Source organism: Hypomesus transpacificus, chromosome 17 (assembly GCF_021917145.1).
Source record: "Hypomesus transpacificus isolate Combined female chromosome 17, fHypTra1, whole genome shotgun sequence".
NCBI lineage: Eukaryota > Metazoa > Chordata > Actinopteri > Osmeriformes > Osmeridae > Hypomesus > Hypomesus transpacificus.
Genome location: NC_061076.1, coordinates 3,075,044 through 3,091,466, shown reverse-complemented (window position 1 = coordinate 3,091,466; position 16,423 = coordinate 3,075,044). Strand labels below are relative to the sequence as shown.

The 16,423-nt window shown below is 47.0% G+C and overlaps 1 protein-coding gene across 4 annotated transcripts in view; it reads left to right on the top strand.

Annotated features, from left to right (window-relative positions):
• Positions 1–15,493, top strand: part of stat5a (signal transducer and activator of transcription 5a) — a 37,555-nt gene extending 22,062 nt beyond the window's left edge. Inside the window, exons 2-20 of one of the 4 annotated variants that reach the window (XM_047037813.1) lie at positions 767–830; positions 2,193–2,330; positions 2,554–2,710; positions 3,324–3,413; positions 4,644–4,818; positions 5,006–5,136; positions 5,280–5,431; positions 5,653–5,808; positions 7,643–7,822; positions 8,474–8,561; positions 9,083–9,205; positions 9,867–9,959; positions 10,110–10,316; positions 10,986–11,080; positions 11,519–11,661; positions 11,916–12,071; positions 12,195–12,246; positions 12,783–12,890; positions 13,170–15,493. In XM_047037813.1, the coding sequence (XP_046893769.1) occupies positions 2,203–2,330; positions 2,554–2,710; positions 3,324–3,413; positions 4,644–4,818; positions 5,006–5,136; positions 5,280–5,431; positions 5,653–5,808; positions 7,643–7,822; positions 8,474–8,561; positions 9,083–9,205; positions 9,867–9,959; positions 10,110–10,316; positions 10,986–11,080; positions 11,519–11,661; positions 11,916–12,071; positions 12,195–12,246; positions 12,783–12,890; positions 13,170–13,293 (2,358 nt within the window). In that variant the 5' untranslated portion in view covers positions 767–830; positions 2,193–2,202 and the 3' untranslated portion in view covers positions 13,294–15,493. Of the gene's footprint in view, positions 1–498; positions 831–2,192; positions 2,331–2,553; positions 2,711–3,323; positions 3,414–4,643; positions 4,819–5,005; positions 5,137–5,279; positions 5,432–5,652; positions 5,809–7,642; positions 7,823–8,473; positions 8,562–9,082; positions 9,206–9,866; positions 9,960–10,109; positions 10,317–10,985; positions 11,081–11,231; positions 11,405–11,518; positions 11,662–11,915; positions 12,072–12,194; positions 12,247–12,782; positions 12,891–13,169 lie in introns of those variants that run through there. The other 3 variants (XM_047037815.1, XM_047037814.1, XR_006957370.1) reach the window with 3 other exon arrangements.
• The last annotated feature ends 930 nt before the right edge of the window (positions 15,494–16,423 follow it).

Here is a 16,423-nt window from a genome sequence, read left to right as displayed (position 1 = left end):
GGGAGACACAGCAGGGAACCTACAGACGGTCAAATAAAGATACGCACATATTTGTCTGGAAGCTTCGTGGCAGCATGTGGGCGGCTGATGTTTTCTGTCTTCGGGGTCCAACCAGAGGAAGGAGCTGTCTCGAATCAATCATGCTGAACTCTGCTGCTCCCCTCAACAGTCTGCAGTAACACGGAGCAGGGCTGACGGCCCGAGTCTAGACACTGATCAAACTATGGCATGATACAGTCATGATATAGTCAGATGGCTGAGCGGTGAGGGAGTGGGGCTAGTAATCAGAGGGTTGCCGGATCGATTCCTCGCCTAGCCAAATGACGTTGTGTCCTTGGGCAAGGCACTTCACCCTACTTCCCTCGGGGGGAATGTCTCTGTACTTACTGTAAGTCGCTCTGGATAAGAGCGTCTGCTAAATAACTAAATGTAAATGAAACTCTTACACAACATGATGTGTTTTAGGTAAAGTGAGGCCTTCATTGCAGTGTAGCACACAAGAAGAAGATGAAGAATGCTAGCTAGCTAGGCAAAAAGTGCACTGTGTGTGTTTGTGTAGCAGCATAGCGTAGTTGACGGAGCGTGTCGAAGTAGGCTGTTTTTTTACAATGGCACCGGAGCATACTGGAAGTATGCTGGAGTCCTCTTGAGTTTTGGTTTCAGATGTTGTCAATGCTGTGGTGACACAGAGGCTTGCGCTCACTTCCTCTATTCATTCTGTTCTGTTCTTCTCCCTGGCTCCGTCTGTCTCCTGTCTTTCTCTCAGGTTAGTGGCGTTCCTCCTCATAAGGCCCTGCTCTTACATGGTAACAAACAGCTGAAGACAAGAGGTAAGATCCCCTCTGTTTGTCTAGAACCAGGACTGTGTCAGGGGAGTGTTGTTACACATGCCGTTTCAGAAGAGTTTCAGTGATCCATTCAGTTATACCAGGAGCCGTAAAAAAGAAGAGAGAAAAAAAAGCGAAAACGCAAGACTTTCAGTTCCCTCTTTGTCTCTCCTGGCCAGGATGTGTGCTGTGTTGTGTTTGAGTGAGCCAAGCCAGAGTCATGTTCTTGTTGTGCTGGGAAAAGTTGGTGGAAAGATGTTAATGGTGGGTAACCGGTGCCTGGAGACCATAGAAACACATTCAGGAGAATACCAAAAGCTCCCCAGACGACTACCAAAACAGTCATAGGCAACCCCAGAAATATGTTTGATGAATATATTTTAAAATATATGTGTATATATATATCTGTGTGTGCGTGCGTGTGTGTGGAGATTGCGGCTATAGGGTGGTACAGACTGGCAGCCCAACTCACAAGGGGGCGGGACAGGAAATAGATGCTGGTTGACTGCGTTACGTGCTCTTCCTTTTTCATTCCTCTCCTGTCATCTGACAGTGTGCTGTACTGTTTACTTCTCTACAGAGGCAGTGAGATCATGCTTTTACTGTTCAGGCACTCAGTTACTGAGACCAGAGTGCACTCAAACCATCTGCCATGGTTTCTACATGGTGGCTTTTTTGAATGTCCCCAATTTGATTTGGGATGTAGTGAGTGCAGTAGGTTTAAGCCTCTGGGGAGCATAAGGTCTGGTAGGTGCCGGGTCAAGGTTCAGGGAAGCCACCTGAACCTTGCTGGAGCAGGAAAACGTTCAGACAGGATTTGCGTCCCGCACAAAAGCACAAAGGTCATAGGATGTCCTTTCTGCTCACCTCTCTCTGTTGAACATCTATTACTCTCTCCCTCCATTGTGGGGAAAAGACGTGAATCTTCTTCATCTGCATTCTGTTGCAGAAAATCCGCTTGCAGCCCAAGCATTTGCTTTCCTTGCCTCCCTCAGGACAAAATGACGTCAAAAGAAAAAAAATGATCCATGCACACCCAACTGTACCTGATGACTGATACACAAACACACACAGTCATCCTATCGCATCTTGTGTGAGGGGGGTGTATTGACAGGAATCATGGTTCAGAGACCTAGCAGGTATCTGGGCAGGACAGACAGACTCTTCCCCTAGGGAGCTGTTGACTCAACACAACATTGTTGTTTGGACCCTCAGCCGGCTCAGAGACTCTTCCGGTTCAACCAGTCCAACCATTTGCCAAGGTCAAACATCAAAGATGCTCCCATTGATGTTTGTTTCTGTGTGGATGTGTGGGTGTGTGTGGATGTGGGTGTGTGTGGATGTGTATGTGTGTGTGTGTGTCAGGGTGTTGAAGATGGCAGTGTGGATCCAGGCCCAACAGCTCCAGGGTGATGCGCTGCACCAGATGCAGTCCCTTTACGGACAGCACTTCCCCATCGAGGTGCGCCACTACCTGTCCCAGTGGATCGAGGGCCAGCTATGGTGAGTGAGCGATCATCTCTCACAGCACTCACCCGGAACTCTTACCGTCACATGGACTCCGGCTTGGGGGGTGTGCTCCATGTGTTTGGGGGGTGTGCTCCATGTGTTTGGGGGGTGTGCTCCATGTGTTTGGGGGGTGTGCTCCATGTGTTTGTGTATTTTGCGTGCGCATGCCTACATGGCTGGGAGGGAGTTGTCAACACTGTGTGGTTTGACCCTTCAGGGACACCATAGACCTGGAGAACCCCCAGGAGGAGTTCAAGGCCAAGCGTCTGCTGGACAGCCTCATCCAGGAGCTGCAGAACAAGGCCGAACACCAGGTGGGAGAGGACGGCTTCCTGCTCAAGATCAAGCTGGGCCACTACGCCAGCCAGCTCAAGGTGAAAGAGCCAGGGCCCCCAACATCGCTTTCACAAGCCTCTGGTTAAACACTGGATACAGGGTTACTGTGCTTGAGGAACCAGGCATTGTGGGTATTTATGACTAAGCTCTCCTCTCGGGGATGTTTGTATTTGCTGCAGGGCAGCGTTGCCAGGCTTTAATTTCCTTCATTCATTAACCTACAGTAGCTCTCTCTTGGACGTCGCTTCGGATAAACAGCGTCTGCTAAATGAATAAATGTGCACTGGGGGGGGGGGGGGGGGGGGTTGTCTTTGGTTCACTCCAGCAGTAGCACCTTGGTGCATGGGGGTCAAAAGTGTGTACAAATATGTTTGTGCGCGTGCGAGTATTTGGATGTGCGTGTGCGCGCGAGTGCTGTGCTGTGTGTACTCCATTGTAAGTGAAAGATGTCCTTGGAATCTCATCAAAAGCCCGAGCCCCTGTGACTCATTATTTGAGTGTAACGGAGGAGCAGAGCCCATGAGTGGGCACTGTTAGCCCGCTGTGTGATCTCTGTAAATTGATCAGTCTTGTGTGCAGGGTTGTTTTTGTCAGTCAGCGGCTAACACGGCTAACAGGGCTAACAGGGCACATGCGGGCCTTGTCTTTCAGAGCACGTATGACCGCTGTCCTCTGGAGCTGGTCCGATGCATCAAGCACATCCTCTACACAGAGCAGAGGCTGGTCAGAGAGGCCACCAATGTAAGTGTCCGTCACACATACGCACGCGCACACACATGCACATGTGAACACCATCGAGTGGGACACAGGGACAGACAGGACACAAGCGTGGTGACTCTTGAGGGCTGAGATGTTATGGTTGTTCTGGATGCATAAAAACCGAAAAAGGTCAGATTTGTGATATTGGTCAAACATGGCATCGGTCAACGAAGTACTGGAACAAATAGTTCTGGCTCCTGACTGTCTGCTGACCGATAATAACTGATATCCTTTCTCAGTTCCTCTGTAAGAACTTACACACAAGGAGGCTCTGTCCTTTTTGCACACCATAAAATAAACAACAAGGCCCCTGTACTGGTTGCATGTTGTTATTGGAAATGAATGTCACACTGGTAGAGAAGATTAATTGTACCATACTAATATAAAGGGCCTGACTGTTATCAGAGTATGTGTGTTGTGTGGTTGGACAGTACTGGAAATGCCATTATACAATCATAGCAATATTACACATTCTGTCACCAACATCTTAAATATGTAGCATGGTGAAGCTGCAACAATAGCAGCACAGGATATTACCCGAGCAAAGGTACAGTGCATGATGTCTGAGGTACTAGCATTAAATAGCCGATTATATGACATTATGGAAATCTGAGCAGTTGGGGAACGCTTTTACTGCAGGTTCTCTGTCATCACAGGTAGTTTTGTCTGTTTATTTTGTTTGAAAAACAGACGGTATCTATACCCTCACAAAATACCCACATACTTACATAGCGAGACAAATGTGAGACCATACACAAACTGTCTCACCACTGGCACAGCGTCAACCAAACTCTGAAAGTACCTACCATCCCTGTGTGAGAGAAGACGTCAGGAGAGTTCCTGTTATAACATGCGCTAGGTTATCAAACCATAAACCCAGTGGTCCATAAAACATCCGACTATCAATAGGGCCCTGGCGTGGATTGATTTCTAGGCGGACCATGCCTCCTGTATCGCAGGATTGCACATTGGGAGTGATTACATTCCAGCCTGTTTACTCTGGATATCGCAACAGCAGGATGCTCCCATGCTGTGGGCACCAGCGATAAGCAAATACATTTTTCTCCTTGTCCTGGCCGTACTCTTTAGGAGGTTTCAGGGAAATACATGTCCCTTTGTTGGGCCGACTGAAGTTTACAGTCAGGAGGTGGTGGTGGGGAGGGGGGGGGTCTTCTGTTAACCTCACGTCTCTTGCCTGGCTCTGATTGGCAGTCGAGCTCGCCGGTGGGCAGGATGATGGACAGCATGTCCCAGAAGTACCAGCAGATCAACCAGGCCTTCGAGGAACTGCGTCTCCTGAGCCAGGACACGGAGAACGACCTGCGCAAGCTGCAGCACAACCAGGAGTACTTCATCATCCAGTACCAGGAGAGCCTGCGCATACAGGGTACGCTCCACAGCCCGGGCCCCGCGCGGCCTCCCCTCGGCCTCCCTCGGCCTCACTGCGTGTGTGTGTGGTATGTTAGCACAGGTGCGGGAGGGAGATTTATACTCTTTCCGGGTGTTTTTCTCCCTCCTTCTCCTCCTCATCCCTCGCTCCCTGTCGTCGTCCCCCCGTCCCGTCCCCCCTCCAGCCCAGCTCACCAGCCTGGCCACACTGCCCCCTGCTGACCGGCAGCTACGGGAGCCCAGCCTACTGAGCAAGAGGGCCACTGTGGAGGCATGGCTCACCCGGGAGGCAAACACACTACAGAAATACAGACTGGTACGCCTCCCCCGTCCAGCACAAGACACACGCGCGCACCTACATTTGAGATTGCAGCACAGGGACGTTTACACTGTGTGTGTGTGTGCGTGCGTTTATACGTGTGTTTGCCTGCGTGTGTGTGTGTGTGTGTGTGTGTACAGGACCTAGCAGAGAAGCACCAGAAGACACTGCACCTCCTGAGAAAACAGCAGACCATCATCGTAGACGACGAACTGATCCAGTGGAAGAGACGGCAGCAGCTGGCCGGCAACGGGGGCCCTGCTGAGGGGGGTCTGGACATCCTTCAGTCCTGGTGAGGACTCAGGTCACACACGCTGCACACACTTGACCCCACTCTACACCCCACAGGTCAGAGGGCAAAGGTTAACCACGCTCTCAGTGGGCACTGTGACTTGTTTACTCAGTAACTCAGAACACAGGCGTATTTCATCCACTCGCTTTTGAACACACATATGCTTACCTCAGTATGCTCATATTACTGTGAACACGTCTCTGTGTGTGTTTGTGTCCCAGGTGTGAGAAGCTAGCAGAGACTATATGGCAGAACAGGCAGCAGATTCGAAGAGCGGAGCACCTCAGGCAGCAGTTGCCCATCCCAGGCCCTATCGAAGACCTCCTGAACGAGCTCAACAGCACCATCACAGATATCATCTCAGCGCTGGTCACTAGGTGTGTGGATCGACCCATTCTTGTCTCTCGCCCATCTGCCTTCCTCCATCCTCTCTCTGCCTTCCTCCATCCTCTCTCTGCCTTCCTCCATCCTCTCTCTGCCTTCCTCCATCCTCTCTCTGCCTTCCTCCATCCTCTCTCTGCCTTCCTCCATCCTCTCTCTGCCTTCCTCCATCCTCTCTCTGCCTTCCTCCATCCTCTCTCTGCCTTCCTCCATCCTCTCTCTGCCTTCCTCCATCCTCTCTCTGCCTTCCTCCATCCTCTCTCTGCCTTCAGGCATGTTGATTCTTGCCCTGTGGCACAGTGTGCAGGGGCAGCATTGTTGCAGTGTGTCCTGTACAGCATTTGAAGTTGATTTACCCCATTTCATAACCAGCCTGAGGCATCATGCAACCTCTGCAGAGAACTTACACAAGTTTTAGTCTTGTGTGGTAAACAGATCAGACACATGATTCCTATTTACAAAACGACATTATCTAAGTGGTTGCTCTAATATTGAATGACTCATTAACGGTCACTCAAGTGTGTTAATGTGACTAGGATGAGCTCCAAGAAGCACAATGTTCATAAAAGTAGGACGTGTGTGTGTGTGTCAGTATCTGTGTTATGTGTGTTAGCATGTGTGTGTTTGTTCCTGTGTGTGTGAACATGTGTCTGTCGGTGCACGTGTGTTTGATTTGTACCACGCTGACTCTCATGCTGGGCTGACGCAGAGCGAAGGCTGGCCAGCCCAACCCCCCTACCCTTCCCCATCCCCGCCCTGCTCCCCGACCCCCGCTGGTCTTGGCCCGCGAGCAGACCAGCCTAGCGGGGCTTACAGAACCCATCGACCCCTCGACCGGAAGATCAGGAATTGGGAAGGTGATGGACAAGAGGCAAACGAGCGGTTAAAAGACGGGGAGGATGGACGAGAGAGGGGAGATACAAGTAGAGAGAGAGAGGGGAGATACAAGTAGAAAGAGAGAGGGGAGATACAAGTAGAGAGAGAGAGAGAGAGAGAGAGAGAGAGAGAGAGAGAGAGAGAGAGAGAAAGAGAGAGAGAGAGAGAGAGGAGACAACTTATGACATATGAGAGTCGAGGAGAGACAAGGAGTCTGCAGTCTGCTGGCGAGATGAGCATGGAGTCACATGATTCGCCTCGGCGGCATTGAGAACACGAGTCGTCGTTGCCCGGAGGCTCTCTCAGCCTAGCAGACGACCGCAACGCCTCGCCGTGGAAACAAGGAGCTCCCCCTGCGCGCCCAGCGTCCCTGTCTCTTCTCCAGCACTGGGTCCCTGCTGACCCCCATAATGCACCCAGAACACGTCCCTGTCACAGCGATGTCCGTTGGAGAGTGTTAGATAGTGTTAACGGTGGCGCACAGTGACTTTCAAATACCAAACATGAGGGTTTCCTCTCGTTCCTCTCCCGTTATGCCCTCCAGATGAGCCACATCCTCTCCATTTCCCGAACCCCTAGTGGGCAGCTAACAAGCGGGAGGGGTTAGGGGTTGGTATCTCATCGCTGCTTGCTGAACGTGCACAGCAGCTCAGCCCAGTTGTCTCTCAGATGTTCTCTGGGACTGTGTTCTAGCTCTCTGTCTGTTTCCATCTGTGTCTCTCTTGCTCTCCTTCTCTCTCTTTCCTCTCCCCACCTCTTTCTCTCACTCTCCTCTCCCCACCTCTTTCTCTCTCTCTCCTCTCCCCACCTCTCTCTCTCTCACGCTGAGTGCTTTTGTGTTTCCGTCTGTGAAAGAAAGACGTATATCGACTGTAAACGTTCATTAGCTGTAGTGTGTTGCTAGGATTCCTAGTGGTTTACGCTGACCTTATCGCCTTCTCCTTTTTCTTTCAGCACCTTCATCATTGAGAAGCAGCCTCCACAGGTTTTAAAGACCCAGACCAAGTTTGCCGCGACAGTACGCCTCCTAGTGGGGGGGAAGCTGAATGTGCACATGAACCCTCCACAGGTCAAGGCCACCATCATTAGCGAACAGCAAGCCAAAGCCCTTCTCAAGAATGAGAACACTCGCAAGTGAGTTCCTGCTGTGTGTGGTTTTCATCACTGTCTTTCACGCCACGTTTTGAATCGTCTTTCTTATTTTTTTACATGGTTCATATAAAGGGCAGCAAACCTAAAGAATGTCTTTCAAGTCAGTCTTTGCTCTGAATACCTATCTTTCCTTTGCATGTCTACCTTGTGTGACTATAGTAGTATAGTAGTATAGTAGTATAGTAGCGAGTCAGGTGGCTGAGCTGTTAGGGAATTGGGCTAGTAATCAGAAGGTTGCTGGTTCGATTCCCGGCCGTGCAAAATGAAGTTGTGTCCTTATGCAATGCACTTCACCCTACTTGCCTCAGGGGGAATGTCCACTTACTGCAAGTCGCTCTGTATAAGAGTGTCTGCTAAATGACTAAATGTAAATAGTAAGAATAGGGTATTGTCAGATACCCAAAGAAATCTTAAGACTACCGTTCATTAAACTATTTCAAAACATTTCTCATGGTTAAAAGGCTAAGTATTGAACCTGTATCCTCCAATCATCTCTGTAATTTGTGGCATCGGCCCCCTGCTTTGGTAACGGCAACAAAAGCTCTGAAAGCTATTGTAACGCTCCTCCTCCTCCTCCCTATCCTCTTTCTGCTCCTCCGTGGCCTCCCTCTCTTCCTCCCTTCCCTCTCTCAGTGACAGCAGTGGGGAGATCCTCAACAACAACTGTGTAATGGAGTACCACCAGACCACAGGAACTCTCAGCGCCCACTTCAGGAACATGGTGAGGACGTCATCTAGGTAGAGGGCTGGAGGCTTAGGGTTAGGGCTGTTGTTTATGTGAGAGCTTAAGGTACTGTAACTACCCAGAGAAGCCCTGGAGTTTCTGAAAAACACATACATACGGTGTAGTAGGTTGCACAATGCTCACTCCATAGATTTCCCTTGACCCTTAAGGTTCTTTATGGATAATTTAGGATGTTATCTCTGTGTGCCTCAACACGATTGCGAGAGAGTCGAGAATTTGTTTGTTTGTTTGTTTGTTTCTTTATTCGCATTTATACAATAATTAAAACAATATAAAGATACAAAAGAAAACAGGCAGGCGGGGCCACAATCCTATGTGTTTTTTCGTGGGGCCCACCCCAGAAACTGAATAGTCAATATTATACATTAATCAAACTAAACAACATTTAGATAAGCAAGATAAACAAATAACATTTGAGACGAGGGGCCCGACAGCTTTCGAGTGTACGGGTAGATGTGTTTACATTGTCTGAGCCTCTTCTCCCCTGTTTCATTCAGTCTTTGAAGCGGATCAAACGCTCCGACAGGCGGGGGGCGGAGTCAGTGACGGAGGAGAAGTTTACCATTCTGTTTGAGTCCCAGTTCAGCGTTGGGGGAAATGAGCTGGTTTTTCAGGTTAAGGTAAGAATGAAGGTGTGGAAACGCAGCCAGAGAAGAGAGAGAGAGAGAGAGAGAGAGAGAGAGAGAGAGAGAGAGAGAGAGAGAGAGAGAGAGAGAGAGAGAGAGAGAGAGAGAGAGAGAGAGAGCAACAGGATGAATAAGCAGAGCAAAAAATTACATCGACTCCAGGAACATAAAGCAGGCAGGTAGATAAACAGAAACTGCAGGTGTCTTTTCTGGCTAAAGTCTTTTTTATTAGATTAGATTAGATTCAACTTTATTGTCATTACACAAGTACAGGTACAAGGCAACGAAATGTAGTTTAGGTCTAACCGGAAGTGCAATAACAGTAAGTGCAGGATATACAGTGTAGTGCAATAAAGTATGGACAGAAGCTATCCTAAAAAGTGTAAAAGTGCAGTGGAAAGTGATTGCATATTACAGTTAGTGATTGCATATTACAGTTATAGCCGGGAGTCAGTGGAGTCTATTATCATCCAGATAACATGTCCTTAGACACCTCTCCACATTGTCTTCATCACATCCATTCACAGATAGTCCAACCCCACCCTCCAATCAGAAGACTTCTTAATGAGTTTCGAGGCCCAGCAGACCCACTAATATGTTTTTTCCCTGTGGATGTGTGGGTTGAGACCAATGTGTGTTGTTGTTTTTCTGTTAGACATTATCACTTCCTGTGGTGGTCATAGTCCATGGTAGTCAAGACAACAACGCCACAGCGACCGTGCTTTGGGATAACGCTTTTGCCGAGCCGGTATGTTGATTATTTTCGAAACATGTTCATTAAGCTTGTGTATATGTATGTACGTGTGGGCTATCTGGCTTTGTTAGGGATGTTTACTCTTTTGTGTGTGCAATATTGTATCGCTCTATGGGTCCTTAGCTATCCTGAATGTCCTCCCAGGGTCGGGTGCCCTTCTTAGTGCCTGATAAAGTGATGTGGCCCCAGCTGTGTGAGGCCCTCAACATGAAGTACAAGGCTGAGGTCCAGAGCACTCGGGGGCTCTCTGAGGAAAACCTGGTGTTTCTGGCCCAAAAGGCCTTCAGCAGCTCCAGCATCAACCCTGAAGACTACCGTAACATGACCATGACCTGGTCCCAGTTTAACAGGGTGAGCCCGGCAACCACCGACCGAGGGATAGGGGTTGGGTTATGGTTTTTGATCTGAAGTTTTATGATCTATAATTAAGATGGATGTAGGCTTGCCAGGTTAGGCTGGTTGTTATGTTTGCAGGGTCCAAGAGTGATGCTCACCACTGAACATTTAAACCTCCAAGAGAGAGCAAGATAGAGAGTGCAAACGAGAAAGGAAGAGATTATTCTTTCTGTCAGCAAAGCTCTCAGTTGCTCTTAATGAGCCTGTTTGTTCAGAGAGGCAGCACTAATCCAGCTCTAGGCCTCATTGGCTCCCTCTAACCAACCAATGACGACAGAAAGCACACACACATTCAGATCATATTCACCCCAGACCATCCAGTTTCGTCAGTGAAAGGCCTTGGATACAGAAACATACAATACAATTTGATGCATCACAATACCCCTCTCCTATACACACATACACACACACTTAAGGTACACACATATACACAAGACCACTTCATATGAATGCACTGCTGTGGTGAATGTATGAATGAGGATTCTTTCTTGTCATTGGAAGCTAGGAGATCCAGGATCCTGATTGGTTGTTTGTATGCAGCATCTGAACAGTGTTATACAGTGTATACAGGTTGAGGAAAAAAGCATACAGATGAAATCCTTGACTGTAAACTTTCCCATCCAGGAGAGCTTGCCTAGCAGGAACTTCACATTCTGGCAGTGGTTTGACGGGGTCATGGAGCTAACTAAAAAACATCTCAAGCCCCACTGGAATGATGGGTAAGAAAAAACCTCTTTGTTCAAGTCTATGTTCTTATTTTTCCCTCTTGAAAATGAGTGGTCGTCAGATTTTAGTCGATAGTGTAGCGGAAATGGAACAGAAAGAGAGCATAATAGAATTTAATAGCCACTTGTTTTTTGTGATTGACAGCTGGTTAGCCGTACGGCTTGTTGGAAGAGTGCACACAATGGTAGAAGTGAACGAGTTTCCTTCCAGTTTATCCCTTTTCCCGTTAATGGCTCAGATCAGACCGCTTCATCAATTCCAACGACTGGGCCACAAGGCCCTCTCTTACAAGTACATGTGACTTAACCATAGCAACGGCAAGTTCCTCAAATATACCCTTAGCAACCACAAGTCAGGAGAGCAGACAAAGAGCAGGCGTGCCGATGTACAATGACATCTCTTGAACCCCTCTCTCTGGCTCGGGTCCTTAGGGCCATTCTGGGCTTTGTAAACAAGCAGCAGGCCCAGGATATGCTGATGTCAAAACCCAATGGCACTTTCCTGCTGCGCTTCAGTGACTCTGAGATAGGAGGAATCACCATTGCCTGGGTGGCTGAAAACCCTAACAAAGCAGGTACGGACATTATCCCCATTCAGTACCACATTCACATAATTTGAGTTTTATGCTAGCGTCAGCCTCTAGATTGTGTTTTGTCATGTTTCCCTGGAGAATTCTGGCACAGCACACAAACAGAAATAAAATCCTCATACATCAGAGACAGTGGTTGTGCACTCACCGTCTCTCTATTTTCCCATCAAAATCAGGAATCTAAACGCAGCGGTTTAAGTGTGTGTACGCGTGTGTTTCCACTCTGTTTTCCGTTCCAGGGGAGAGGATGGTGTGGAATCTCATGCCCTACACAACCAAAGACTTCTCCATCCGTTCTCTGGCTGACCGTATCAGTGACCTCAACCACCTGCTGTTCCTCTACCCCGACAGAGCCAAGGACGAAGTCTTCTCCAAATACTACACCCCGCCTCTCTGTATGCATGCCCAGTACTTCTACAAACAAACTCCAATGAATTGTTTCCTTCACGTATAGGACTGGTAGTGACACCAGTGACAGTGGTATATCTGTCTCACGAGCCACCTTGTCTCTCTTACAGCAAAAGCAGTTGACGGATACGTCAAACCTCAGATCAAACAAGTGGTACCAGAGTGAGTGCTTGTCTCCCCTCCTGTATCCATTTCTCACTTTGTCCTTCCTTGCTCTCTCCACCCTCCCTCCTTTTCTCTCTCTCTCTCTCTCTCTCTCTCTCCCTCTCTCTCTCCCTCTGTCTCTCTCCCTCTCTCTCTCTCTCTCTCTCTCTCTCTCTCTCTCTCTCTCTCTCTCTCTCTCTCTCTCTCTCTCTCTCTCTCTCTCTCACTGTGGCAACAGTTAAAGTTAATTACCAAACAATGGTTCCTGAATACAGATCAACCATTAGGCATTTTCTATCGGGGGGCCAATTAGAGTCTTCAGTCGTTCTGCCTGCTCAGCCCTCTCTCTCCTTTCATCACAGTAGTTAAGGTTGTTAGTGAGCTGGCCTCTGTCCCCGCTGTGCTCCTCCTCTCCCTTCCCTGCTCCACTTAGCCACCCAGGGGTGAGGAACAGGAGAGAGAAGTCGCTGAAGCTGGCTTTTGGAAGGCTCAGAAGGTTTGGTCTGTTTGTGGCTGCTTTGGTAACCGCTGACGACGGTGCTCCCTTGTCCCAGGTTCACCACAGCCAATCCCGACCCAGCTGGAAACCCCACCTACATGGATCACGGTGCCTCTCCCGTTCCTGCTAGTCACCCTCAACACTATGGCATTTACCCACCTATGTAAGGCACTGCATTGTATTGGGAGTGTGTGTGTGTGTGTGTGTGTGTGTGTGTGTGTGTGTGTGTGTGTGTGTGTGTGTGTGTGTGTGTGCGTGTGTGTGTGTGTGTGTGTGTGTGTGTGTGTGAGTGTGAGTGAGTGAGTGAGTGAGTGAGTGAGTGAGTGAGTGAGTGAGTGAGTGAGTGAGTGAGTGAGTGACAGACAGGCAGATGATTTGATGTACGGAAAATGTGTGTTGTGTGCCATTTTGGGTGACTCCTCTTCTCTCCGTCATGGCCCAGGAGTGACTCCATGCTGGATGCGGAGGGGGATTTTGATCTAGATGACACCATGGATGTGGCGAGGCATGTGGAGGAGTTGCTTAGAAGGCCAATGGAAAGCCAATGGAGTGTCCAACAGTCGTGACCTTCACCCTCCAACCCCTGACCCCTGACCCCTCCAAATGAAAGCCCCTTTTGACATTTCTCATAGTTTAATTCCATTAATTTACCATTTTACTTGATATAGCTATCATGTGAAATGTTCATAATGAATTTTTTGTTTTGTTTGTTGTGTTTTTTTTTCTCTCTCATTTCATGCAAGCATGCAAGTGCATGTCATTGACTTATTTTCCTTTGTCTCTGTATGTACTGTATTTGTAAAATTGATTAACTATAATGCAAAGAAAACACCATGTTACAGTATTATGGGAAAGGAAGGAAAGGAAATATCATAGAAATCACGCATCTATTTTCATTGCTGCATGAAATTGTAACAATTTTGATGAGCAAGCTCAACAACCTGAAGATAAATTTGTGAATGAAGTCAGTATAACAGTTTTAAAAAAAGAATTGTTCGGTTTTATGCTTTCCTGTTTATCAATGATTACTTTTCAAATTGAACCTGCCGAAGAAAACTTGTCATTGAAGGGTTAGTCCATGTACACTAAACTGCACGCATATTCACTCTTTTCTCACTATTCGCTACACAACCTGACCATTTGTGAGACACGTGTTTAACCTACATGTGCTCTGATCAGTACCAGCTTGCACGTGTGACACCAACCTCTCCCATGACACACAGGGCTATTTTGTGTTCAACTGTTTGCACATGGAAAGGCAAACGCAAACACAAGCATGTAACCAGAGCTGCCAGACGTCCAACTCCATGTCTGTGGACCCCCACCCTCCCCGACCCCTTCCTGACCATGTTCCTCCATCACTGTTGGTTCCCCACCGGTTCATGTCTGTACCAGCAATGCTGCCTCTTATAACTACTGTAACTGGTGTTTCAAGCACAACAGCAATGCACTCAGTGTCAACGTCAAACGTTGTGCTTTTATTGTGGAAAACCTTTGCCGTTCATCTCTTGGTATTGTCCCTGTTGGGAGTCTTAGTGTTTGTACGTGTAACAAGCTCTCAGAGGCCTTCGCTAAATGGCCGAGGGAACCAGCACATAGATCAGTGTGCTCCGTCTGTGCTTGGTCCCTGTTGTGATGCTCTGGTTCTTTAAAACAATTCTATGCAGATGCAGGTATATCCATGGTCGTGCTGTTCCTGTCTGGTTATCTGTCTGCTTGTGTCTTGAACTGCCTCTAATTGGTCACTGTTACTAAACCTGCATGTGCACGTGTGTGTCTGTTTATAACAGCATGAGGCCTAAGCTGACATCTTTGGACAGATAGGTAAGATGTGAAGAATATAAACAGCCTCCATTGTCCTGAGGCTTAACGCGTCCAACACTCGCTGAAGAAAAGTTATGGATCCACGCGTGACAACGTTGCTTTGAATCTGTGTGTGTTTGTTCTTTGTATTGTGGTGTGCACACACAGGGTAACTGAGCATGTTCTGTTCAACCCAAGTGTAACCCCACCCTTGTAGCCCCCACCCATGCAGGTGACTCTCTCACACACACACATATACATACACACACACACACATACATACACACACACATACATACATAGACACACACACACACACACCCAAACAGACATTGAGCCATTGGTCAACTTGCCACCACAACACCAGCACCTCCCCTCACAAGCTTTGCCCTCTCAGGAACAAATCACAATTCTTAATGTACATTGAGGTAACAAAAGACAAATAGAGGATGGTTTATCTATATAGTACAGCATATATCAATTTATTTTCTCTACCATAATTCTATTTTAGTATGGTTTATGTCAGCGGCACGCTCCTCTTGAATGTATGCATGCATGACCTCAGAGGATATACTGGGTGGATGCCATATTGCTCATCCCAAGTAGCTGTGAAAGCCATACTGCAAAGGAAGATTTTGAAGAAATGTTCTAATGTGCTTCGTGTTTGTCCAAGAGACTTTATTTAAAGTATTCTTTGCGTTTCTATTTAGTCAACAACCAATTTTCTTTATATTTCTTGATTGCTGATGTTGAGCTACATGGAGACATTTCTTGTGATATATTTTTTAACATTATTCACATAATTTCAAACTTGGATCTTTGTTTTATAGTGGTCTATGTACTTGCTATAGATGGCGGTGTGTTATGTTCAGTGTATGGTCAGTGTATGTTTATGGTTTGGTTTTAGCCCTTAGAAGAGAAAGAACTGTTGAAATGGAAATAAAGTTTTATTAATAATTTGAACCATACCATAAAAGTGAAAAAACTATTGAAATACATGTTATGGTTTGCTCAGTCTTTATCATGCATCTGTGTTTTAAGGACAGACCACCCAAAAGACCCACATTGCACAAAAGTGGCTCGGTGAATCATGCAATCAAGCAAATCCGTGACCTGTGGGTTCCCCTCCAGCATAAAACAAATGCTCTGTTATTTTCAGGTCAAGGAACTGGTTTTAAGAAAAAATGATGTACGTAGACTTCAAGTACACACACTTAGTTAGGCACAGCCGTGGTATTTGTACATGGTTGTACATTTACATCAAAGACCATGTTATTATGTTAACTCTCTCCTATCCTTGTGTCTGAGGGGTTTGTTACGCTATACTCCAAATTCTCAAGCAACCAACTCAGGTCTGCCCCCTACTGGCTCTCAGCCTGTATGTCAGACACAAACATATTGCTGTTTTTTGATGATGAAGTGATAATAGAATGCAATTAACCCAGGAATGCATGGAAATCATCTTAGATTTGGTCCGTGTTTCTTTCAAAGCTGTTATGTCTGTCAATCACAATCAATAGTTTTGATAAATATATGAACTACATTTACCCTTCAAACATAACTAATTACTGCTGCTAATTAAAAAGGCCACAAAGTCACAATTACATTATTCATGTTTTTGTTTTTTCAAAGATTGGTCACTTCTTTGGGTCAGTGTTAGACTGTTGCCAGGATACAAAACTGTTCATGGTTGCCTAGATACTGTTCATTGGTCTGCTAGAGGTTTGCATGGGTAGACATTTTTTTTTAAATCAATTTTAATGCAACATGAAAGAAAGAATAATGCATTTATAGAATCACAACGGAAAATGTCGCTTAGCATTCAACAGTTGTGTAAAAAAAAATAAAAGATACAGATTAGCAAGCACGTTATCTTCCATTAGAATGTATTTT